General features: G+C 41.8%; 1 protein-coding gene across 6 annotated transcripts in view; it reads right to left on the bottom strand.

The window, feature by feature from the left end:
- LOC135701158 (serine/threonine-protein kinase Wnk-like) overlaps positions 1 to 25,751 on the bottom strand; it is a 158,032-nt gene that overhangs the window by 8,082 nt on the left and 124,199 nt on the right. For all 6 annotated transcript variants that reach the window (XM_065221860.1, XM_065221864.1, XM_065221865.1 and 3 more), the window contains 3 exons: positions 6,931 to 8,921; positions 6,729 to 6,870; positions 5,699 to 6,665 (listed from right to left, as the gene is read on the bottom strand). In XM_065221860.1, coding sequence (XP_065077932.1) covers positions 5,699 to 6,665; positions 6,729 to 6,870; positions 6,931 to 8,921 — 3,100 coding nt within the window. The remainder of the gene's footprint in view (positions 1 to 5,698; positions 6,666 to 6,728; positions 6,871 to 6,930; positions 8,922 to 25,751) is intronic.

The raw sequence follows: 25,751 nt of genomic DNA, 5'->3' as shown, positions 1-25,751 counted from the left end.
AGCTGTTTGATGATGGTGATTGTGATAGGTCGCAACTCTGCTCCGCTCTCCAATCAGCATTGATGAAAGAATAATGCCCTTCAAGAGGTCTATCCGCATCCTCGGCCTACGACTCGATAGGCGTCTAAACTTTTTCGACCACTTTAATGAGGTGAAAAAGAGCTACCAAACGAGGATTGATTTACTCCGAACACTGGCCAAAAGACACTTAATGAACAACCGTGCTATTCGTATGCGTGTAGCAAAAGCGGTAGTCTATTCCAGACTGACCTACGGTTGCCTGGCTGCTGATAGATTGATTTCCAAACTGGCTCCAGTGTATTATCAGGCCATTAGGGTCACATCAGGTCTCCTCCCATCCACCCCCAGGTTGGCAGCCTGCGTGGAGAGTGGAAGGCTGCCTTCTGAAAAGTACATAGTTGCATCTGTTTGCAAGAAAGCGATTGGCTTTGCAGGAGAGACTACAGAGACAAGTGACGGAGTGTCCCTCCTCATGGAGGCGAACGATCTCCTCAATAATACCGCCAACCTGGAGCTCCTCCCTGTAACCAGGGTCCACTGGTGTGGAGCCAGAGGTTGGAACTCACCCGGTCTATCCATCGATCCGGTGATAAAGAACAGCTTCCGGGCGGGAACCAACTCCCATGCACTAGTGAGAACAGTAGCCGAATTACATCGAACCAAATACAACAATCATCAAGTATGATGCACTGACGGATCCCAAAGCAGCGGTACAGTTGGTATTAGAATTTCCGATCCGAAGCTGTGCACCTTTTACCGACTACCAGACCCCTGCAGCATTTTCACTGCTGAAGCTAGCCGCCATTCTCGTAGCTGCCACCCTACCCTCCAACAAACCGATCGTCATATTCTCCGATTCTGCCAGTGTTTTAGCAGCTCTTCAGTCTGAAACAGCTAAACTACCCATAATCGCATATCTGTCCCACCTTTGCTTGATTTCCTATCCATATGGGACTGATATGCGATTATGGGCAGTAAACACCCCTGGATCCAGGGTATCCAGCAGTTCGCTCCTAAACAAAAAACAACCTTTGTCTGGGTCCCCGGGCACTGTGGGATCAGAGGTAATGAGGAAGCCGACCACCTGGCGGCATCCGGAAGACAGTCCAACTTTTACACCAGAAAGCTCCCGGTCCAGGACATTAAGCGGTGGATCACAATCACTATATGGAACTGCTGGACTAACGAATCGATGCGATTTCGAGACTTATTTATCCAGAAGGTAAAAGGGGATACCAGGAAATGGGAGGATCCACCTGAACACCGACTTCTATCCCGGTTGAGAACCGGCCATACCAAAGTCTCCCACAACATGGGAGGCGGAGGCGGGTTCAGACGACAGTGCGATACGTGCAATGTTCCACTTACACTGGAGAATTTCGTATGCGAATGCCCCCGTTCCCTGTACGGGATCTCAGGCAGCATCAGGGATACCCGCATCCAGCATCGCTGCACTTTTCTGCATCCTTCAGGAGGCAGGTCTGATTAACCAAATTTGATCTATGAACACCCAAGCAACGACAACGGACAATGATCCGGACCAATATATGAACTCAAAACTATACCTCGGCAACAAATACTGACTCGGACACGGATGAACGAAGATATCAAACCAAGCAAAGTACGTACAAGGACACGGAAATGGACGAATGACGGCACTAAAATTAAATACAGCGACTACAAAGGAACAGGACACGGAACTTGACCACTTGACCACGATTATTCAAAAGGACAGTAACATCGGTAGCATTAAAGGAAAATTCCCAACTCTGAAATATTAAAACTCTGTTATTATGGGGACTCCCTGTTGGAGCTCCCGCCCATTCCCTAACTCCGTATCCTCGGGGTTCTCTTCGGGAACCTAACCTCCCCTTCCTTTTGAGGAATATTCCACTGGAAATCTCCGTTGAAAATGAAATGAACTATTCTGAGGTCTTCAGAACTATTTGAAAGTTTCCATATTTTTCCAGATGTTAATAAAACTGTCTTGAAGTTCTTTTGTAGTTTGAGAAACTAGCCTGATGCTCACAATACTTCTCACCAAATTCTTAACCTTTCCTGAACTTTATAGGAGTTCCTAATGTTTCCTCAATTTTTCTAATGATCATGGTTCTCCTCTAAAGGTTTAACAATTTGCTGAAGTTCTCTAAACTTCTTTAAAATTTATACTTCTCTAATGTTAACGGACCTACTCTGAGGTTCTTTGTTCTTTTCTGAAATTCTCAAAACTTCTCTAAAGTTTCTACAATTTTCATGAAGCTTGTTGTACTGTGCCGAATTGAACCGTCCTAAAAATGTTAAGCTTCAGTGAACTTCTTAACTTTTTAACGTCTTTGAAGTTATCTGAAAATTTGGGAACTGCTTTAAATTTCCTAATAATTTTCTGAAACTAATGGAACTGATCTCACTGACCTCCCCTGAAATTCCTCCAATTTTCGGAGCTCACTAAACTTCTTTCACATGCTCCCGTATTTTGCTAATGTTCATAAAAATTTCTGCCCTTAAGCTCCATAGATTTCTATGAATGTTTCTGAAGGCCACTGTACTTCTGTGAAGTTTTCGAAGTTTTTCTAAATTTCGATGCGTATCCCAAGGAACAGTCGTAGCTCTCCCAGGCTTGAGAATTTGAACTGCTTCGCCAGTGCTTTTGTGATTGTCTCGAATTCTTCTTTTGAGTGGCAGCATACAACCATGTCATCAACGTAGATCAAGATGTAACTGCGCTTACCATGTTGCTCCTTCACGTACAGGCAAGGATCCGATTCGGCAGGATTGAACCCCATCTTCTTGAACGTGCTGTCAATTTTCCGGTTCCAGACCCGTGCCGATTGCTTCAGCTGCGTTTCAACCGACAAACCTTGTCGCCGTCCGTTTTGAATCCAGGTCGTGACCACATGTATATTTCTTCATCTAGCTCGGCACACAAATAAGCAGTCTTGATATCCCTTTGTGCTGCACCAGCATGTCATCCCGACTGGCTATGGTCAAGATGGCACCCCTCACCATCCCTCTCCAAAGGGGGAGTTTGGTAAAGAGAGATGAAAAAACCGATTTGTACCTTCCTTAAAAGTTGTTCTAGCTCGCTATTCTAATAGCTATATGCAATCTTCACACTGCCGTACTCTAACGGAACTATCAACTCTATGCTTTCATCTACTCCATCTATCGTATAAACATTACCACTACAGTCTGTTATTTGAAATTAGCATCTTCAACTATGAGAAATACTGTTAAATACCCTTCAATATGGGTATTTTTGGAATCGGGATATCGTATAGAGTCCGGAAATAGATAACCGATGTCATCTTGAAATCCAAGATGGCAGCTTCTGGTTGCAGAAAAACTGAGAAATACTGTCAAATACCCTTTAATATGGGTATTTCCGGAATCGGGGTGACGTCTCGAGAGCAGAAATCAATGTCCGACTCCTTTTTGAAATCCAAGATGGCAGCTTCCTGTCTTAGACAAGCTGGGATATACTTTCAAATACCCTTCAAAATGAGTATTTTTGGAATCGGGATGACGTATGTTATCCTGATTCCAAAAATATCCTTATTGATGCATATTTGGTATTATTTCCCAGTTTTTTGCAACCGGAAGCCACCATCTTGGATTTCAAAATGGCGTCAGACATTTATTTCTGGTCTCTAGACATCACCCCGATTCCGAAAATACCCATATTGAAGGGTATTTGACAGTATTTCCCAGTTTTTTCTTTAACAGGATGCCGCCATCTTGGATTTCAAAATGGCGTCATAAATTGATTTCCGGTATATATACGTCAACCAGATTCTAAAAATACCCATATTGAAGGATATTTGGAATTATTTCCCAGTTTTTCTATAACTGAAAGCCACTATATTGGATTTCAAAATGGCGTCAGACATTGATTTCTGGTCTCTAAACATCACCTCGATTCCGGAAATACCCATATTGAAGGGTATTTGACATTATTTCCCAGTTTTCCTACAACTGGAAGCCGCCATCCTAGGTTTCAAGATGGCGTCAGACATTGATTTCCGGTCTCAAGACGTCACCCTGATTCCTGAAATACCCATATTGAAAGGTATTTGACAGTGTTTCAATTTTTTTCTATAACCGGAAGCCACCATCTTGGATTTCAAGATGGCGTTGGTCGACGATTTCTGGTCTCCACGTCACTCCGATTTTGGATATACCCACATTGCATAATACATCATTTGAATTCACAGTTTTTCTGTATTCAAAAACCGCTATTTCGACTTGACACTTCATAATTTTATTCATCAAATACAAATTCTGTTTAGTTATCTGCCAGCACTGGCAATTCTGAATAATGCGCACCACGCACATAAACATAGAACAGTACCGGATCGGTTCTTGAATTCAAAACATCATCCTTGTGAACACGAACGCCGGTGCTGGAAAATCAGAACCGCACCGTGTGCAGCAAACTGGTGAACACGGTGCGGTCATAGAGGTAACTCTAAGACTAGAAGGTCCCGAAGTAACGTGCTCAACTTTTTGGCTCACCTCTGGTACTCTCTTCGGTCCCAAGCTAATCGATTCACCCCTCGAAACATAGGAAAAACCAATAACCCCTCATTTTATCTGTCAAACTTTCATAGCGAATCAAAACAAACATTGCGTAGTACTAGAATTTTGAATAGAATGGGATACGTTAATCGTTTGCTTGGGACCAATAGGCTAGTCAAGTAGTGAGCCAATTTAAAATCGTTAGTTTCGTATTGATTGTTGGTGCGGTGTTGCTTGCAACTACCAAATCGAACCGACAGTAGCACCAAACACTCGGTACAACAGATCAGCACATTGGTTATGATTTAGAAATCCGTACCAGTGCTGTACCGGTGTTTTGCCCATCACTGCTTTTCTGGTCCGGCCTCGACAAACGTTGCGTCCCGGCTGATGTAGATTTTCCAGGTTGCTTTATCCAGGAACCGATACGCCTTGTGATTCCTTACGGCGTGACTGTAACGGATCTTGATGGCGATATGTTTTGCAAATATACCGCCGTATTCAATGCTTCCGCCCAATAACACTGATGCAATTCAGAATCGAACAGCAGGCACCTACCCATTTCGATGAGATAACGGTTTCGTCGCTCCGCCACTCCGTTTTGCTGCGGACTGTGCGCCACCGTGTATTGTGCCTTGATGCCTTCTTGACGGTAGAACGAACGAAGTTTCTCGCTGCTATATTCTCCTCCTGAATCGGACCGCACGACTTTGGGTTTGCGGCCAAACTGGGTCTTGACCGCTTCGACATATTCGACGATTTTATCTGCTACCTCCGATTTCCCTCTCAGCAAATACAGCGTACAGTACCTGTACAGTACTGTATCATTCGGGGTAGCGGCGTTCTGGTAATGTTATACTGTCACCAGCGTTGGAAAAGATCGTGATATTTCACGAAGTTCACCAAGGGAAAAGTTTGAGAGTCATAGTGAGTTTTGGTGCACTTTTCCAACACTGACTGTCACTAACATATTTGAATAGATTTTACACCAAAACATAGGATTTCAGGAAACGGATTTTCCAGGAAAGTTAACATTTCCAGGTCAAATAACGTAAAAAAAACGACCCTGGAGACTTGCATTTTGACTCATTAAAAAAATGCATAAGTAATTGAACGTAGAATAATAGGAGCCACAATCTGATAAGAGTAAAACGATACTTACTGCTCGCATTCTGCACCGGCACCATCTGCTGCGATGACATCTGCGTAACTACTGGTGGCAATGTAGCAGCCATCATCGTCGGTTGTTGCTGGTGCTGCTGCTGTTGTTGTTGCTGAACTGCAACCGGTTGTTGTTGTTGTTGTTGTTGTGAGATCTGCTGCACTGGCGGCTGCATCTGTACCACAGGTTGATACTGCTGCTGCTGTGGTAGTTGCTGTTGATGAATCTGTTGCGATTGCATTTGTTGTTGGACAGACTGCATCTGTTGCTGTTGCTGTTGTTGCTGAAGGTGATGTTGCTGCTGTTGTTGGAGCAATATCGCTTGTTGTTGTTGAAGAATTTGCTGTTGCTGTTGATGGACTGTTTGTTGCTGCTGTTGCATAGGAACTACTGGAATCATTGGCTGTGGTGGTTGTTGTTGTTGTTGTTGTTGTTGTTGCTGCTGTTGAGGAATCTGTTGCTGCATCTGTTGTTGTTGTTGTTGCATTTGTTGAAGTTGATGAATTTGCTGCTGCTGCTGCTGTTGTTGTTGCTGCTGCTGTTGTTGTTGTTGCTGTTGTTGTTGCTGCTGTTGTTGTTGCTGCTGTTGTTGCTGTTGTTGTAGAGCTGCAGCAAAGTTCGGTTGAACAGCTTCCATGTTGGGTGTTTTCGGTATCACCAGGTTGAGCTTGGCCTCCAGATCATTGGTAGTGGGAACTTCGCAGACCAGCTGTTGTTGCATCTGCTGTTGTTGGGCAGGGAAAGTCTGGCAGGACTTTTCATCCGTAGGCGATGAGTAATTCGGAATAGGCTGTTGTTGTTGCTGCTGCTGCTGCTGCTGCAGCTGTGGTGGTGTTTGATCTGTTTTGGAAGATTCTTGCACGGTTTGCACCTGGAAGCGAGACACTTTACGAACCATAGGCTTCGCATCATTCGGGAACTTGGGTTCAGAATATTCCACCGAAGGACTCGTCACCGTTGAATTTTGCTGTAATTAAAGAAACGTTCAAGTCAATCGTCTTAAGCGCTCCCAATTTTAATCGGAAATTACCTGTGTCTGAAGGTGCTGCTGTTCGAACGCAGCCAGCTGCGGAGGCTTCGGATGCTGCTGCACTACGGGTGGCTCGTTGATTTGAGCGGACGTCAATTGAGCCAATTTTTGATGGAGATCAGCCAACGAATTGTTTCCAGAACTGTTGAGTAAAAACCAAAAATGAGATAAAGCAATTTTGAATAGCCAGATACCAACTTACCTATCTATCCGATCGACGCTACCCTGATTGGACAACCGTTTCTCCTGATCCCGCAGGTTGGGAGTGCTGGCATCACTGCCGGCAGCGCTGACAGCCGTCACTGAGGTTGGTATGGATCCGGGTTGCGTTTGTTGAATGTGCTGATGCTGCTGCTGCTGATCGGTGCCCGGTTGGACGTTTATATCGGCCGACGTGCGTCTTGAGTTGTACATCGAGATGTCCTGGGACGATGGAAGTGTATTTAGCAAGTGCTGTTGCTGCTGAAGAAGTTGCTGTTGTTGCAGCTGTTGCTCTAAATACGCCGTGTTGCCATCTATCACATACTCCTGAACCACTTCCGGTTGGACATCCGGTACGAACTCTTGTGCTTGGTAGGTTTGCTGCTGTTGTTGTTGCTGCTGGACGAGATAATCATTGGGCGGAAGTTGACCTTGGGAATCAACTGGCTGCTGGATCGGTTGCTGTTGCTGCTGTTGTTGTTGGACCGAATGTGTGGACGATGAAGATGACGACGGTTTGCTCGTAATCACGTGAACGTGTGTAATGCTTTCGAGACCTATTTTCAACTGTTCGAGGGTTTCTGGCATGCGACTAGGCTGGGAATCACGTGATGCGTGATCAAGTGAGGTTTGAGATGAAACCGAAGCTGGTTGTGATTGTGGTTGCTGTTGCTGCTGTTGTGCTTGTTGTTGCTGTTGCAGTAGCTGCTGCTGCTGGAGAATTGCTTGCTGGTATTGTTGCTGCTGATACAGCTGTTGTTCGTACTCAGCAGCTGTTACTTCTGAGATGATTTGTTGCTGCTGCTGCTGCTGCTGTTGTTGCTGGAACTGAAGCTGCTGCTGCTGTTGCTGTTGCATCTGGTATTGATACTGACGCATTTCCGCTTCCTTTTGTTCCATCAGTAATCTTTGCTGCTGCTGCTGCTGATACATTTCCATCTGTTGCTGTTGTTGCATGAGCATTTGCTGCTGAAGGACTTCATTCGAAGCTTGCACATTAATCTGTTCCGGTGGAACATCCGTTGGTTGCTGGGGGACTTGCGGTTCGACATTCGGAGCAACAGCTTCCGCAGCAGGAACTTGAGATGGAATTTCATTATTTTCCCCTGGTCTGGGCGATTCTAGGGCAGCTGATTTCATGTCCTCTGTCGGAAGAACTACGGGCGTAACGGAAAATCGAGACATCTTCCTTTCCCGTATCGGTTGCCTGTTTTCAGTACTCGGGGAATCAACGGGACCATTGCTAGTGCTTGCATTGTTAGAAATAGGGGTAGGAGTTGCGGTAGAACTAGTAGCAGAAGTAGATACTTCCTGGTTACTAACTTGTTGACTAGATGAAATTTCAGTATTACTGTTAGTAGTAGTAGTATTAGTGGGTTTGTTATTCTCATCGTTACTGGCTAATGGCACTGTAATAATACACTGATCAGTTTTGTCTGCTTCCTGACATCCCGAGGAAGCAGCAGGTGCGGCAGCGGCAGCAGCTCCACCCATATCCTGCTCCAGATCGTTATACACAAAGTGCTGCTGCATCTGGCTACCCGGCGTAATCGTATTTTCCGGGGTATTTTCATGCGATGTATAATCCGTACTTATCGTACTGGTCTTTCTGGAATTTTCATCACAGCTACTGTTGTTATCATTATTTCCATCATCCATCACTACGTTGGTAACGGTCGTCAAATCTCCGGTTCCACCACTCAGATCCCCGATCGTGACAATATCTTTCAAATCCCCTTTGGAACCATGTTGTATCGTCGAGTCAGAACCACTATTCCCCGTGACGCTACCGTTGCTGTCGACGGACATCGTCTTCTGCAGGTCCCCGTTGATACCGGAACCGGCTGGACCGGGTTGCTGCTGTGACAGTGGCGATGAAGAAGCCGATGAATTCGTTGTGCTGGACACGGCCGTAGCCAGCGCTTGCCGATCGATTATCGTCGGATCGAACATGTGGGAAAAGTTCGAACCGGTCGAAGAGGTTTCATCGCGCTGGTTTTTATAGTGAAGCAATCAGAAAAGATTAGATTCAATCGAAAAGTGAATGGCGAAATGGTGTGAGAGGAGGTATGTGGGAACAACATTGCACAAACTTGGTCTACATGGTATACGGCGTATGCTAGCAGGTGAAGGTTTAACGTACGAGATGAGTTGAATTGGTAGGTAGTTCTTACCAGTGATTGGTTGGCACACTAGAAATTCGTTAATGAAAAATATGAAAGCTTTCAACACACTGGCAACAATCACTAATGGAAACAGAAAGTAAACAACACTATAAGCTTACTGTCGCTGCATTATATGCTATTTGAAACCGTCTCGTAAATGCTATCCAAGTTGGTAAGACTACAATAGGCTGGACACTAAGCACGAATGCCGAAAAAAAAACAAAACAAATAGCTCAAAGTCGAAGGGCAAACTTTGCAACCTCGGCCCGACCAGCATCAAAATGACTAATTCCTAGCGGTCGATCCGAGCTGCCACAATGGGAATCAAAGCTTTAGCAACTATTTTGACCCGTCGTCATTGAAGCTGTTCGCCAACGTCGGCCAAAACTGTGTTCTTAATCAAACCATAACATGTTTGACAGTTCAAGCTGAATACGACAGCTCTCGGCCAAATAGCAAAACAATTTTTTTTGGCTCGATCTCTCCGATTTGCATATAATTGTTTGTCATGGGCACAGGACACAGGGTGGCCACTGAATTTAAGACATTATGTTTCCGGTTTTTCCAGAGTGCCCAACATATTTTCCCGGTTTCATAGAAACAGCTGAATATGGTAAAAAGGGAATACCGATATGCTTGATTTTAGCAATTGATGCAATTCAACAATTTAAATGCAGAAAATCGTAGAAACCCCCTCCCCCTCTTCTATTAAGAAACAACGTAATCTACGGAATAACATTTGAATTCTACGATTAAGATTCTTTTTAAATTACACACGAAAATTTTCAATATTTTCAGGCAAGGTCAGTATTTTACAATCTTGAACTTTGTGAGATTTTTACTTGAATTATGGCCTATTATAAAGATCTCAGATTAAAAATAAACTACAATGGACAGCCCTATGGGGTTGTACGCAATGGTGACGTAGCACTATGTGGTCTTATATAATCAATCTTATTTTTTAACTGCAGCAGGAGCTTGTGTTTTGTGTAGGAATAGGAATTTGAGCGGGGTTCTCTCTGTTTATACTCTTTAGTATGACGCGCTTGACATAGATGGCCCACAGCGACTCACGAAGAGCTACTGATTCCGATCAATAGCGGTGCGGCTTCTTCCTTCTTGTATGGACGCTCATGTGGGCTGAAGCTCGCTGCTTGCGGGGAGCCTTTCGTACACAACTGGAGAACACCACCACTCACCACGCGGTGATTGAAAAAAAAAACACCGTTTGGTGAGACCGGATGGAATTCAACTTTGAAATCTGTGTTAGGGAAATCGCTTTTCGTAGGCAATCGGTGATCATTTTAATTATCATAGCAACAATTGCACATTCGGGCAAATTTCAATAGTAACATTTTGAAAAATTATAAATTCCTTATTTTAATAGATACGTAGAAATATTTCTGATCCATTGGTGATAAAATTATTGAAATTGGTCCAGGGGCAGCTGAGTTATTAACGTTCAAAATCTTTCATAATTTTGTTGCATGTTCCATTTTCGGTTTTCACAAAGTGTACCCCCATATAGAAATCACAAACGTAGTCCTACGTCAAAAAGAATCAGGGCTATTGGACTAGGACAAAAATTTAGGATTCTGACACTTCAAAGCATTGCCTAAAGAATTAAAATGAGAATGCCAAATGAGCAGAGGCGAATTGCACAGGAAATCTAGGGATGATTATAAAGTATTTCTGGGGAGATTTTCAATTGAATTTAACTAGAAACTTCATGTATTTTGTTATGTATTTAAAGGTAATTTTAAGGAGAACTACAGGTAATTTCTAAGGTAGTTCTGAAGAGACTATTGAGTGAAATTGTAGGGAACTGTAAATCAAATAGGAAGGAATTTCAAGAAGCATTCAAAGGCAATTCGGAAGAGGATTCAATGTGAATTATTCGTAAAGCAAACTTAACTGTCATAATACTGAACTTCCAAAATGCGTGTCGATTCTGTGAAATAGCACGATTTTCCCGTTGTCGAAAAGTAATTTTTTTGTTTGAATTAAATTCTTAATATAGGGCTTAAATCTAATTTTGGACCTGCTAAGCACAACCCGCCCTTGCCTCTATTTTTCGAGTGGATTTTTTTTCTCACAAAATGGAATGTTTTCACTGCAGATGACTTCTGAATTTATTTACCTTTCTGTACGTACCGTAAGATTTTATAAACAGAAACAAATTGTTGAGATATTGTTAAAAATCTAACACTGTCTCTTGACCCCAAACTCGGCCTACGAATTCTAAATTAGGCCTAATGCATTGAAACAGCATTCAAATGCCATTGAATTCACTTCGGCAAATTGGATGAAGAAAAAATTGATTCGGTCGGAGCGCTTCTTTTGTTTTTGAGAAAAATGGGTGTACACATTCCTACCACGCGTTCTCATTTACTTCATTCGGTAGCTTTTGAACTGATCGTATCGTACTTACCTTACCAATCAGGCTAAGGCCTTGTTGTCCTCTGCTGTCCGAAGAAGTCGTCTCCACTCTACTCGATCCATGGCCACAGTTCGCCAGCCTCGTAGTCTGCGAAGGGTCCGCAGGTCACCTTCTACTTGGTCGATCCACCTTGCCCGCTGCGCGCCTCTTCTTCTTGTTCCTGTTGGGTCGCTTTCTAGAACCATTTTCACTGGGTCCTCGTGCGGCATTCTTACGACGTGCCCAGCCCACCGTAGTCGCCCAATTTTTGCAATGTGGACGATGGATGGTTCTCCCAGCAGCTGGTGCAATTCGTGGTTCATTCGCCTCCTCCACGTTCCGTCATCCATCTGCACTCCACCGTAGATGGTACGCAACACCTTCCGTTCGAAAACACCAAGGGCGCGTTGGTCCTCCACGAGCATAGTCCAGGTCTCGTGGCCGTAAAGGACCACCGGTCTAATCAGCGTCTTGTAGACAGTCAACTTCGTGCGGCGGCGAATTTTATTCGACCGGAGCGTCCTCCGGAGTCCAAAGTAGGCACGATTCCCTGCCATAATGCGTCTTTGAATTTCTCTGCTGGTATCATTTTCAGCGGTCACCAGTGAGCCCAAATACACGAACTCATCGACCACCTCGATTTCGTCACCGTCAATCTGAACTCGGGGTGGGTGTCTTCCCTAGAACCTCTTGCTTTCATATATTTTGTCTTTGATGCGTTGATGGCAAGTCCAATCCGTCTAGCTTCAGCCTTCAGTCTGATGTACGTTTCCGCCATCATCTCAAAGTTCCGTGCCATAATGTCAATGTCATCGGCGAAACCAAGGAGCTGGATGGACTTCCTGAATATCGTGCCACTCGTGTCTATCCCAGCTCTTCTGATCACACCTTCTAACGCGATGTTGAACAGCAGACACGAAAGTCCATCACCCTGCCGTAACCCCCTTCGAGATTCAAAGGGACTCGAGAGTGTCCCCGATACTCGAACAACGCACGTCACTCGATCCATCGTCGCCTTGACCAATCGCGTCAGTTTATCCGAAAATCCGTACTCGTGCATAATCTGCCATAGCTGATCTCGATCGATTGTGTCGTATGCGGATTTGAAATCGATGAACAAATGATGTGTGGGCACGTTGTATTCGCGGCATTTCTGCAGAACCTGCCGAATCGCGAAAATTTGGTCCGTGGTAGCGCGGGCACCCATGAATCCCGCCTGGTATTGCCCCACGAACTCTCTTGCATATGGTGACAGACGGCGGCATAGAATTTGGGAGAGTACCTTGTAGGCGGCGCTCAGCAGTGTGATCGCGCGGTAGTTGCAGCAATCCAACTTGTCGCCCTTTTTGTAGATTGGGCATACGACACCTTCCATCCACTCCTCCGGTAATATCTCCTCCTCCCAAATCTTGGCAATTACCCAGTGCAGCGCTCTAGCCAGTGCTTCACCACCGTATTTCAATAGCTCACTTGGTAGTTGATCTACACCAGTTGCTTTGTTGTTCTTCAGCCGACCGATCTCCTCCTCAACTTCTTGAAGATCAGGGGCCGGTAGCCTGTCGTCTTCTGCGCGTGCTCCAAGGTCTGTTGCCGTGCCACCTTCGTTTTCTGCTGCTTCACCGTTGAGGTGCTCGTCATAGTACTGCTTCCACCTCTCAATCACCTCACACTCGTTCGTGAGAAGGTTACCGTCCAAGTCCTTGCACATATCGGCTTGCGGCACGTAGCCTTTGCGCGAACTATTTAGCTTCTCGTAGAACTTCCGTGTGTCGTTTACGCGGTACAGATTTTCCATCGCCTCGCGATCTCGATCTTCCTGCTGACGCTTCTTCCTTCGGAAAACCGAGTTTTGTCTGTTCCGCGCTTGTCTGTATCGCTCCACATTCAATCTCGTGCGGTGTTGCAGCATTCTCGCCCGTGCTGCATTCTTCTCCTCTACTAACAGTTTGCATTCGCCGTCAAACCAGTCATTTCTTCGGTCCGGGATTGCAGTACCTAGTGCCGCTACAGCAGTACTACCTATGGCTGAACGGATGTCCCTCCAGCCATCTTCAAGAGAAGCTGCGCCAAGCTGCTCTTCCGTGGGTAGTGCAACTTCCAGCTGCTGCGCGTAGTCCTGGGCAACTCCGGTGTCCCGTAGTTGCTCAATGTTGGGTCGTGGCGTTCGACTTCGACGTGTGTTATGCACCGTCGAGAGTTTTGAGCGCATGCATACTGCAACTAGGTAGTGGTCCGAATCTATGTTCGCACTGCGGTACGTGCGGACGTTGATAATGTCGGAGAAGAATTTCCCATCGATTAGAACGTGATCGATTTGGTTTTCTGATCGTATCGTACCAAACGCATAATTGACTTGTTAACTCTAAAACAATTGATTTATTTGATGTTTTCTGCTAGATAGGCCCAAAATGGGCGATAAGGCCGAAGTAGTGCTCTACCCAACCGTGGTTTTAATCTGAACACTTTATAATTTGAACCCCGCTAATATGCACGTCGTGCAAACTTAAAATTGCTCAAACGTCATTCAGTAAATGGAATGGAGGAAAGCGAAATGGAACATTGCGAAACGGAACACGCAGATTTAAAACAAAATAGCAAATAAGGCTACCAGAAACATGCATTTCTGATGCTGATAGGGTTACTAGAAGAAAATTAACCTTGTTAATATGTATGCAGTGCTGCGTGCTATCAACAATGTCAATTGACGTAAGATATTGGTGTAGCACTGAATTTCACTTCCGATACTTATATTCGTAGTAGGCATAAGGCGGTACGGCTTTGATATTACTAGGGAAAAGTTGAGAATCTTATACCCCGTTCACATTACAGCCTATATCACGTAATATAGGCTGTCTTGCAATGAGCACTCATACACACAATTTATAATGCCAATATCAATATTGACAAGAAAATAAAGACCAACAATTGAAAAGGCCTCAACTCCATTTTGTAAACAAACCTTGTAAGACCATTTCGTCACGAACCGAAGTCCACCAACGCAAACCAACAAATGAACAGGTAGGGGAAATTCTCCTCTACCCGATTGTGTTTTAGGTTTGCGAATGTAGGTTTCGGTTCGCGAAAAAATGGCCGTACAAGGTTTGTTTACAAAACGGAGTTGAGGCCTTTTCAATTATTGGTCTGGAAATGATTAGGCGTCATCTAACCTAATCATTTTCCAGGATGCTTTCTCGTACTGGCTGCATTTGTATTAGATTAGATTAGAAAAAAGCCAACGAACCTAAAGTTCTTGTTCTACGATATTTGAAAATTTTCAAGATCTTCAAAACTATGGATAGTGTATGACAAAATTTACTCACTACATAAATAGATCACCATCTTAAAAGCACATTATATAACGCTACCTACAGATCACGATGGATGGTTTTCGTCTTGAGCAAAGTCGTTTAGCTGAACAAAACCTATATTAAGTAAAAGAGTTTAGTTCATAATTCACTCACAAGGCAGCGCTAGTGTGACGTTTCATTTTGAATTATTTGCCCTATTTGCCCTATCTTAACATTGATAGAAGGTTCCCGTCTTGGAAAAAGTTGTTCTGATGGACAAGACCTATCCTAAGGTATCGAGTTCAGCTCAGGGAACACTCTCTATAATAAAGCAAAAAAAAACACCCCTCACCATCTCTCATCAATGGATGAGTTTGGTAAAGGAGATGATCATCCCGATTTGTACCATCCTCAAAATGGTCCTTTGCTCGCTTTCTACTTTCTATATTTCTATTTCTAGTCAAGTAGAGAGTAAATTTAAAATCATTAGTTTCCACCGGTTGGTATAACGATCATACGGGGCTTAAGCACCTCTTTGTTCTCCAATTTGGAGGACAACCCTAACATAAAATTATCATGCATCATCATTATGTAGTTTACAGCGTGTTCGTAGAATGATGCAAAATAGAATACATACTGTGACTTTTATTCTCAAATCAAACTTCTGGTTTCCAATTAGTAGGTGTTTAGTACAACATTAATTGAAATTAGGGGGAATCAGTTGTTGAATTTCAAAGTCAGAGCAAAAGCTTGTATGCTGGTTCTCCACCTGTTCAATATTTTCATCATATTTAAGGTACACCGGGGTAAGTTGAAACGTTGCGTGTATATCTTAGCGAAGATATATATTCACTGAATTATTTTTGAGAGGCATTATGTGCTACCGCAAACTACTATATTAGAAATAATTTCAGTGTTTATTCACTTCCGCTAAGAGATACATCTACCGTTTCAACTTCCCCACGCGTTTCAACTTGCCCTAGTGTAGGGTAATGGATTTTTCCTATGCATATATGGACATGAAAAATGTGTGTTTGGTGTCTACCATTCTAGTTTCTAATAATTATCCATTACCTATATGTTCTCTAATAGGATTTTATTGAACGTTTTTATTCAGCAATGAATTTGAATCATGGTTGGACCTAAAAATGCATCATGGTTGGACCTATTATATAAAGTACCATTTGTATGCTATGACCGAGTATCATAAACCAATCAACAGCCACTAAATGAAAGGTATAATGGTCACATAGAGCACACATTTTTTGGAATCGGTCAACCGGTTCCGGAAATTTGACCGGAACATGCTGCGGTTTATATGAGGCATGAGGCTAATTGCGACCCCAAACGAATAAAACTTATCATGTGACACCTCAAATCACATTAGAATTCAAAAACTAGTTGAATGGTAGTCATTTGGGGGGCCTTGTGCCCAGTCTTGTAAGCGGTCACGGTAGTCGACACATTTTCTGTGATAATTGACTGCCTTTGCCTCCGACACTTGCAAAACAAGCTATCATAGTACAGTACCAAACTAAAATGTCGTATGACAGGCTCTGTCATACGACACTGTCGCCGAAGACCGTCGAGAATGTATGTATTTTAGTTTTTCTCATAATAAGAGCTGCTGATGGTGTACTTGTGTGAATTCTGAAAATAGCAAGCAATTATGTCCTAGTAATAATATTTCTGATCAAAAATGGTTTGATTTACACCAAATTGAGGAATTACAACGAAATCACACATGTCATATGATAGCTATTTTGATAATTTTCTTTTAGCTCGAATGTTATTCTACCGCTCGTGTTGTGTGAGAGAGACGACGGTAGAGCATGAGTGTTCGAATACAAACAGACTGTCGCGCACGACAACGAAGCGAGTGTAGTAAAAAACGTCAACTGTTTCAACCCCTGCTTGTGCCACATTGGCCACACCTGGCCATGTTTCGATCCCCCGGAGAAGTGGCCAGTTGCTGAATATGGTCAAAAACCATTTAATTCAACAACCTGTTCAATGGCAATTATAAGGAATAGCCAGGATCACGCTGGCCACATCCAGTAAATTTCCGGAAACCCCTAGGGAAGTAGCCAGTTTTAGACTTTGATCAAAATCCATTGTGTGATGCCTCAAATCACATGAAAATTGATCTATTTCCTCTATTCTCTGTTTAAGAAAGTTGTGACTAGGAAAGTATACAGAAAATCATGTTGATGTGCGTATAGAAAATTGTAAACAAACCGAAGGCTTGATAACACCGAACTCTCTCTGCAGCGGTCTTGGGTCGTTTTGGAGAACCGTCTGCTTGACGATCCTTCGCATCCAAACATATCTGGTAGTATGGTAGTATGCAATTAGATTAACATTCGAAGTCCATAATGTTTTACATATTCTGCTCAAAAATACTTTCTAAGCTCCGCCCCTGACAGGATTTCCCGCCGTTTTTTTTATGAATGGGGCAGGACAGAAAGTATCTTTTGTGCAGAATATGTAAAAAAAGGATGGACTTCGGATGTTAATCGAATTGCATATATAGAGCTATCAGATATGTTTTACAGTCAGTTGTTGATAAATCACAATCATCATCGTGAGCGAATTTGTTCTCTAATTTGAATGTTTTGTTTCTCAAGGCAGAAGCCGGTAAATCATTAATGGAATTAATTTTACTTAATTGTAATTTGTACCGTGATCCACCTCTAGGGGTGTTTACATCTGTGCTTCTTTGCGAGCGCTAGTGTACTAACATGCTGGTAGACTCTGATACCCTGCTTACATTATGCTGGCTACTTTTTACACAGTGCTAGTACACTAGCAAATCCGCATAGATGTAAACACCACATTAACCGCTAACTTGCTCCTGCTTGCCGGACCCAATGCCACGCCATCTGAAGCGGTAATGAGCAAAAGCACGACAGCAGTGCAGCAGTCACAGTCCGCATCGTGCTCTCTTGCCGTGCGGATCTATTTGCTTTTTGCTTAAGGAAGTGTTACTACTACCTAAAGCTACAACAAATTTAAACAGCACTTTTCAGTGCTCAAGCTGTAAAAATTTTCTACCTTGTTCAACTCTTATTCCTCTTCGATCTTTGTTTGGACCCTACCCGAGGTAATCCTTCTTGGATATCGATTTGGAATATTCCTCTTCGATCCTTCAGATTATTATAGTAATCTGCTTGGAAGTCGATTAGGATAAAAATTTACTGCCGCCATGGCGCCTAAACGCAAAAGAAAGGGGCAAACTCTTGACCCCCCTTCTGAAATTTAAGTAATCAATTTGATTTGCTCACAGATGATGAGAATGATCCATCATCCAAGAAATACTCTAGTAAACTTTCCCGGCTTAATGCCCTATTGTGATAACCACTTCCGATTTCCATGCTCTTCGCATGGAACTTTTGAATTTCGTGAAAGTTAAGTTTTCACTACAAATTGGACGTCGGGGTGAATGCCGTGTATTGGCTGAAACCTTGGACGGATTTAAATGTCTTCTCAAGTATCTTACTGAGAGGCAGCACAATTTTTTTACTAACGACACCAAAACTGAACGTGTGTTCAAGGTTGTCATGAAAGGACTGCCCAGTGGTGAATCCCTGGATGAGATCAAAGATGAACTGGCAAAATTACTTGGAGTTGTGCCACTCCAAGTAATCAAAAGGAAAATGAAATCCCGTCCTGGCGATTCGCGCAACGGGATTTCTAATGATTTTTATTTAGTTCACTTCAAGTCTAGTGAACTAAACAACCTTAAGGCCTTAGAAAAAGCTAGCCTTATGCTCCATGTCCGAGTGAAGTGGGAACACTTCAGGAAGACTGGAGGAAATTTCCAAAACCTCACTCAGTGCCATGTGAATTGTGTGCCAGGGATGGGGTCACGGAACTAAAAATTGCTACATGCCAGCTAAATGCATGAATTGTGGTGATTCCTCTCACGCAAAGGACGACTGTCCTGTGAAGGAAGATCCTAAGAAATTTAAATGTTCAAATTGTGGTGAAAACCACAAATCCATTTTTTGGGAATGTAAGACTCGCAAAGCGATCCTACAATCTCGTTCTAACCGTCAGGTAGGAAACGCTCCACGTTTCCGACCAGGTACAAATTCCTCTGCTGTTAACAACGATCAGCGAGGAACAAATTCTACATTCGTACCTAAGACATGAACTAGCCTATGGCTAAAAATCTCTCAAATAAAAAAAAAACATTCGTACCCGTAGGTACAAATATCACCCCTGCTTCAAATGTTTCATCTGTACCTACTCCCCTCGCTGCTAACAATGTTCAGCGAGTTAATGGAGCTACCTATGCTGCTATTGCAGCGGGTAGAAATCAAAATACTAACCAACGTTGACAATTTTGACTTAGGAAGCATTACTGCTCCTAAAATGGATTTTTTACAGAATTCATTAAGTGACATGATTTCTGATATGCTTAAATCTAACTCCATGTTTGATGCTATTCAAACTGGAGTAAAATTTGCTAATAATATTGTCATGACTTTAAAATTCAGTAATGGATTTTAAAGCATTAAACATTTTAAATTGGAATGCTCGATCTCTTAAAGATAATGAAGATGAGCTATTTAACTTTTTGAAAGTTCATAACGTGCATATTGCCGTTATAACTGAAACGTTCCTTAAACCTGACCATAAAGTTAAGAAGGACTCAAATTATTTAATTTATAGAAATGATCGTCTTGATGAACCCTGTGGTGGCGTTGCCATCATTGTTCATAGACGAATCAAACATAAAATTCTTTCTTCATTTGAAACCAAAGTTTTTGAAACTTTGGGAGTTTCTGTTGAAACAAAATTTGGACAACTTACGTTTATAGCTGCCTATCTGCCATTCCAATGCGTGGGTCAGCAAAAGAATTTTCTCAAGGGTGACCTTCAGAAACTTACCCGTCATATGTCTAAGTTCTTCATTATTGGTGATTTTAATGCAAAACACGGCTCATGGAATAATGCTCAAAGCAATTCCAATGGTAATATTCTGTTTGATGATTGTTCTGCAGGTTATTACACTATTCAATATCCAAACAGCCCAACATGCTTTTCTTCTGCAAGAAATCCCTCAACTATTGATTTGGTCTTAATTGATTCATGTCAACTTTGTAGCCAATTGGTTACCCATGCTGACTTCGGTTCTGATCACCTTCCAGTAACTTTTGAAATGACCCAAGAAATATTTGCTAATCCCAACAGCTCTACTTTCAATTACCATAGAGCTTATTGGGAGCAATATCGAACATTTATGGAATATAACTTCGATCCAAACATTCCTTTGCGAACCAAAGATGAAATTAACTATGCTCTTGAATCTCTGACTACTTCTATAGTTGAAGCAAGAGCTGCCTCAGTACCAAAATGCGAGGTTAAATTCGATTCAATTATAATAGACGATGATCTTCAGCTCTTGATCCGTCTTAAAAATGTCCGTAGGAGACAATATCAAAGAACACGCGATCCTGCCATGAAAGTTATCTGGCGGGATTTGCAAAAACAAATTAAAAAGCGATTCTCTGCCTTGAGGAACAAAACTTTTGAAAATAATGTTTCTAAATTAGACCCGAGTTCCAAACCCTTTTGGAAACTCACAAAAATTTTGAAAAAACCTCAAAAGCCAATTCCAGCGCTTAAAGAAGGTGGTAAAATTTTGATCACAAATTTGGAAAAAGCTCATAAACTTGCTAAGCAATTCGAGAGTTCCCATAATTTCAGTTTGGGTCTTACTAGTCCTATTGAGAATCAGGTTGCTCGGGATTTTCGGAATATTTTCTCTCGGGAAAATATTTTTGATGATTCCTGGGGGACTGATTTGGATGAAGTAAGGTCTATAACTAAAAAGTTTCAAAATATGAAAGCTCCAGGTGATGATGGAATTTTCTATATCCTCATCAAAAAACTCCCAGAGAGTACCTTGTCTTTCTTGGTAAAATTATTTAACAGATGTTTCCATTTGGCATACTTTCCTGATAAATCGAAAAATGCAAAAGTTGTTCCAATCTTGAAACCGGATAAAAATCCAGCTGAAGCTTCTAGCTACCGTCCAATAAGTTTGCTCTTCAATAAGTAAACTTTTTGAAAAGATAATTTTAAATAGAATGATGCTTCACATAAATACGAACTCAATTTTTGCAGATGAGCAGTTTGGATTTCGCCATGGGCATTCAACTACTCATCAACTCTTAAGAGTTACCAATTTAATTCGTTCAAACAAATCTGAAGGCCACTCAACTGGAGTTGCTCTTCTAGACATAGAAAAAGCATTTGACAGTGTTTGGCATGAAGGTTTGATTGCTAAATTGAAAAAGTTTAATTTTCCACTTTACATTATGAAATTAGTTCAAAATTATTTAACTGACAGAATTCTGCAGGCAAATCAAAATTCCAAATCTAATCGACTACCTGTTAGAGCAGGAGTTCCTCAGGGTAGCATTCTTGGGCCTATATTGTATAACATTTTCACTTCGGACCTCCCTGATTTGCCTCAGGGTTGCCACAAAGCTTTGTTCGCCCATGACACAGGCATTTCCGCTAAAGGAAGAAGTCTTCGGGTTATTTGCAGCAGACTGCAGAAAAATTTAGATATTTTCTCTTCTTATTTACAAAAATGCAAGATTTCTCCCAACGCTTCCAAAACTCAACTTATAATATTTCCACATATGCCTAGAGCTTCCTTTTTGAAACCTAGTAGTAGTCACATAGTCACTATAAACAGAGTTCCAATTTCCTGGTCAAACCAAGTGAAATATCTTGGATTAGTTCTTGACCAAAATTAACTTTTAAAGATCACATTGAGGGCATTTAAGCCAAATGTAACAAATATATAAAATGTTTGTATCCTCTTATAAACAGGAAATCCAAACTTTGCCTGACGAAGGAGGTGAGGTGAGGTCGGCAGCTCAAAATGTTAGAGTCATACTGTACTGGACATATTTCAGCATGTAAGATGAACAACAAAAATGAGCTGTGTTTGTTCACATCGACTGATACTGAGTGGTTGCGGTACAAGCACATATCGTCGATAATAGACGATTGTTGTGTATCAGAGAACGCTTGCGCAAAAAGACTAGGGTGGGGAACGGATTCGAAACTCAAATGTCATTAGCCAAATACATCCGTAGACCATAGGTCCACCGTTATATAATTGGCAATGCACCCGTGTACTGAATGGGAATTGTGGGTTCGAATCCCACCGGTGCCCTTAGATTTTTTCACAAATTTTCTCACACACATGTCTCTTACCGATGATATGTGCTTACCTCTCAGTATGTTCAAACTTTCCTATAAACAATTAAATTGACTGCAAAAGTCGCTAAACCGTAAAATGACGAATAAACTTCTAATATTTAAACAAGTTTTTAGACCGGCCATGCTTTACGCTGTGCCAATATGGTCTTGTTGTTGCACTACCAGGAAAAAAGCACTTCAAAGGATTCAGAACAAAGTTCTGAAGATGATTTTGAAGTTGTCTCCCTGGTACAGTACTACCGAAGTACATAGAATTTCGAATGTTGAGACTTTAGCACAAATGTCCAACAAAATAATTAATAATTTCAGGCAAAAATCGTTGCAATCCTCAATTGCAACGATTAATTCCCTTTATACTTAGATAAGATTTACTTTTAGTTTTTAGTTTTAATAGGGGAATTTACGTATTCTCGTTAATCTAAGCAGCGTCTGCACTTCTACTAGCATTTTCTCAGCGTCACGCACATATATGATGTGTCTGTTTGTTTACATTCATCTGCTGCTTGCTTCTCTATCCATTCCAATCGACAGAATTTTTCAAAACGTTTTGAAAGCGTTTTTACAACGCTCCAAACTTCTCAGGTGAATGTGACTATTGTCGGCAGTCTCTTTTTCTTCGGCAACCTTCCCATTAGAACTGCGTGTTAACCAGCTGTTCTATTATCGGCAACTCGAAATCAACCTCATTTTGTAGTGCGTATGCTTTATTTGAAGAAAAATGTAGCATTACTGGATTGCTCGATCGTTCAAATATAATCAGATTGAAGCTGAAAGGCTAAATAATCGTTTGGACACATTCAGGGAAGTGCGTTGATGGGAAAACATAGTGAAATTAACGTTTAAATTTTGGTTGCCGAAAACCGTCAATGGGTGCCAAACCCAACATTTACCCTATATCAATTGTTATACTGACATGCAGGTTTAAAAAACCTGTTTAAAATACTGAATTGCCAAGACAGGAACAATGTAAAAACACTTAGATATATATCATAACAATTAAGGCTGGTAAGTTACTGTAGTAACTGGAGCACCTAGGTTAAAAATGAAATGTAATTTATTTTGAATTTGGAACAAATAAAGAGTTAAAAAAAAAAAAGTTCAGCAGGTTCAAACTTCACAAATGTTTAACATTCTTGCAGATAGGGTAAGGTGGGGCAACATTGGTCCCGGATAGTGTTGAGAAAAACTAAAAAAAATCAAACCCTATGCGTGAGTTTATACGCCAACGAATGCCAATTTTCAGCTTCGACAGCTCAGCCCAACTAACGAAGCCTTTCACTAAGTGGGCTATGGATTTAGCCCAACGAGCGAAATTTGACTGTACATGATATCAATTGACGGTTGTGCGCTTTTTGAGAGTTTAAGCTTTGAATATTTGTTTTAGCTTTGTAACTGTGTGCGTTCAAATGCATAAGAATCTTAACCATGATTTTTGGATTGTAGATTTGCACGCGAGTTTATTCTCTCTTTATTCACGGGACATTTATTATTTTTTGTGTTTGTCAATAATAACATGTTCAATGCAACCACAAAGATGGGTTGCTTTTCCAAACCAGCATTGGAGTCAATGTAGGCCCAATGTCTGATGATGTGAACAAAAAAATAGATGACCCGTCCAGCCCCAATTTACCGTACACATTTTAAGCCTAAGCGACAAATTTGCGATATCCCGAACTTGGTGCAAAAATTTAAATGCATTTTTGGCGAAAATGAGTTATACATCGGAATCGATTGTCAAGTACCATCACTTCACAATGTACATGAACAGTTTCCTACTTTATTCAGAAAATGTCGCTACAACTACCAAAACTATGTTGTGCCATCCAGAAGAGCCCATGGAGAAAACAAAATTTTGAATTATGCTGAAAAGGGCAGTACAGCTTTCAATGTTTGTTGCGGTATTCTCCCTATCAGTGATGCAAAATATCATGACTCTCACTCGACACTCGGCAATGAATCACCCGACTATCGCTGACAGAACGTTTGGTCACGCAGTGAGAGGTAGAGCCATGGCAAACAACAATCACCACTAGGGGAACTAGGGACAAGAAGGTCACCCTAACGATAGCGCATTTTAATATGCGATTCCGTGAATATTTATAGGAGTTCGTGAACCGAATTGTAAGTTTATAACCTTGTCTCCATGTATCATCATTGAAATTAAAATTAAACCCCATTAAAAAATGTTAATGATTTTTTTCAAAATGTCTGCTTTAAAAAATGCTACGGGGCAAGAGGGCCACTCTTATGGGGCAAAAAGACTATATGTCTAAAATGAAGTGAAATTAATGAATGTTCATTTCAAAACAACAAATTACTATTCTTAGGTATGACAGCAACTGCTTTTATTGTTTATTCCTCTAAAATATTGATATTTTTTTTTAAATCAAACCATGTGCGTCATAGAATTCAAATGGAAACTATTTTTGATACTATTTTATACAGTTTGTTTTCCAAAATTTCACGAAAACAATGTATATTGGAAACATAAATGCCCAATTATGCTAATTTCTGAACAGTTTTGTACAATTTAATACATAAATGTAGGGGTGGCACTCTTGCCCCGTATATAGTTTATTTTTATGAATATTTTTTTTTGATTAATTAAAGAAAATATTTAATAATTTATTGTTACTAATGTTTCAATCAACTATCAATAGTGACGTCTCAATGCAGAAATTGTGAAAAAAATAAATTGGAAATTTCGAAAACCTATTTTATGATGCCTTATTCTTATAAAAAAACTAGCTTTTCAATGCATCAACTAAAGGGTGTCCACGATGAAATTGCCACACACAAAATTGATTCGCAAAATTCGAGTTTTCATCCGATTGCCATCAAATTTTCAGGGATTGAGAAATAACTATTAAACTTCATTTTACCATTTTACTCGTATTTTATTTACAGTCCATAAGCAAATGCCCGCACCTTGGCCTTAACCCCGGCCATAAGATTCTGCACAACCTGTGAATCAACCATTTTTTGCATGTAAACCCATACTTTCTTCAGTTCCTCGACTGTCTTCACTACCTTAGGTCGTTTAAGAAGGTGCTGCTTCATAATCGCCCAGTACTTCTCGATGGGGCGGAGCTCCGGAGTGTTGGGAGGGTTGAACATTTTCGGCACGAAATTGACCTTATTGTCCGCATACCACTTCAGCACGTCCTTGGAGTAGTGGCATGAGGCCAAATCCGGCCAGAAGATTGTTGGGACGTTGTGGGCCTTCAGGAGAGGAAGCAGCCGCTTCTGGAGGCACTCTTTTATGTACACCTGTCCGTTCATCGTGTCCTGGGTCACGAAAGGTGCACTCCGCTTCCCGCACGTGCAGATGGCTTGCCAAACCAGGAATTTCTTCGCAAATTTGGACATCTTCTGAGTGCGGACATGCTCCGGAACGCTGAACTTATCCTTGGCCGTGAAAAACAGGTTGCCGCGGATCTGTTTGAAGTCGGCCTTCACATATGTTTCGTCGTCCATGATGCAGCATTCAACTTTCGTTAGCATGTTGAGGTACAACTTCCTGGCACGGGTTTTGGCGGACTTGTTCTGCTTCTCGTCGCGATTAGGGGCCTTTTGTACCTTGAACGTTCGAAGCCCAGCCTTAGTTTTGGCCTTCTAGACAAAACTTCGGCTTAGGTGCAGCTTCTTAGCCACATCCCTAACGGAGGCGTTCGGATTTTGGTTGAAGGCCCCAACTACGCGG

The sequence above is a fragment of the Ochlerotatus camptorhynchus genome, unplaced genomic scaffold, assembly GCF_037179485.1.
Source record: "Ochlerotatus camptorhynchus isolate MF236.1 unplaced genomic scaffold, CSIRO-AGI_Acam_v1.1 ptg000150l, whole genome shotgun sequence".
Lineage (NCBI taxonomy): Eukaryota > Metazoa > Arthropoda > Insecta > Diptera > Culicidae > Ochlerotatus > Ochlerotatus camptorhynchus.
Note: the sequence above shows the minus strand (reverse complement) of the source record. Positions and strands in the feature narration are given on the sequence as shown.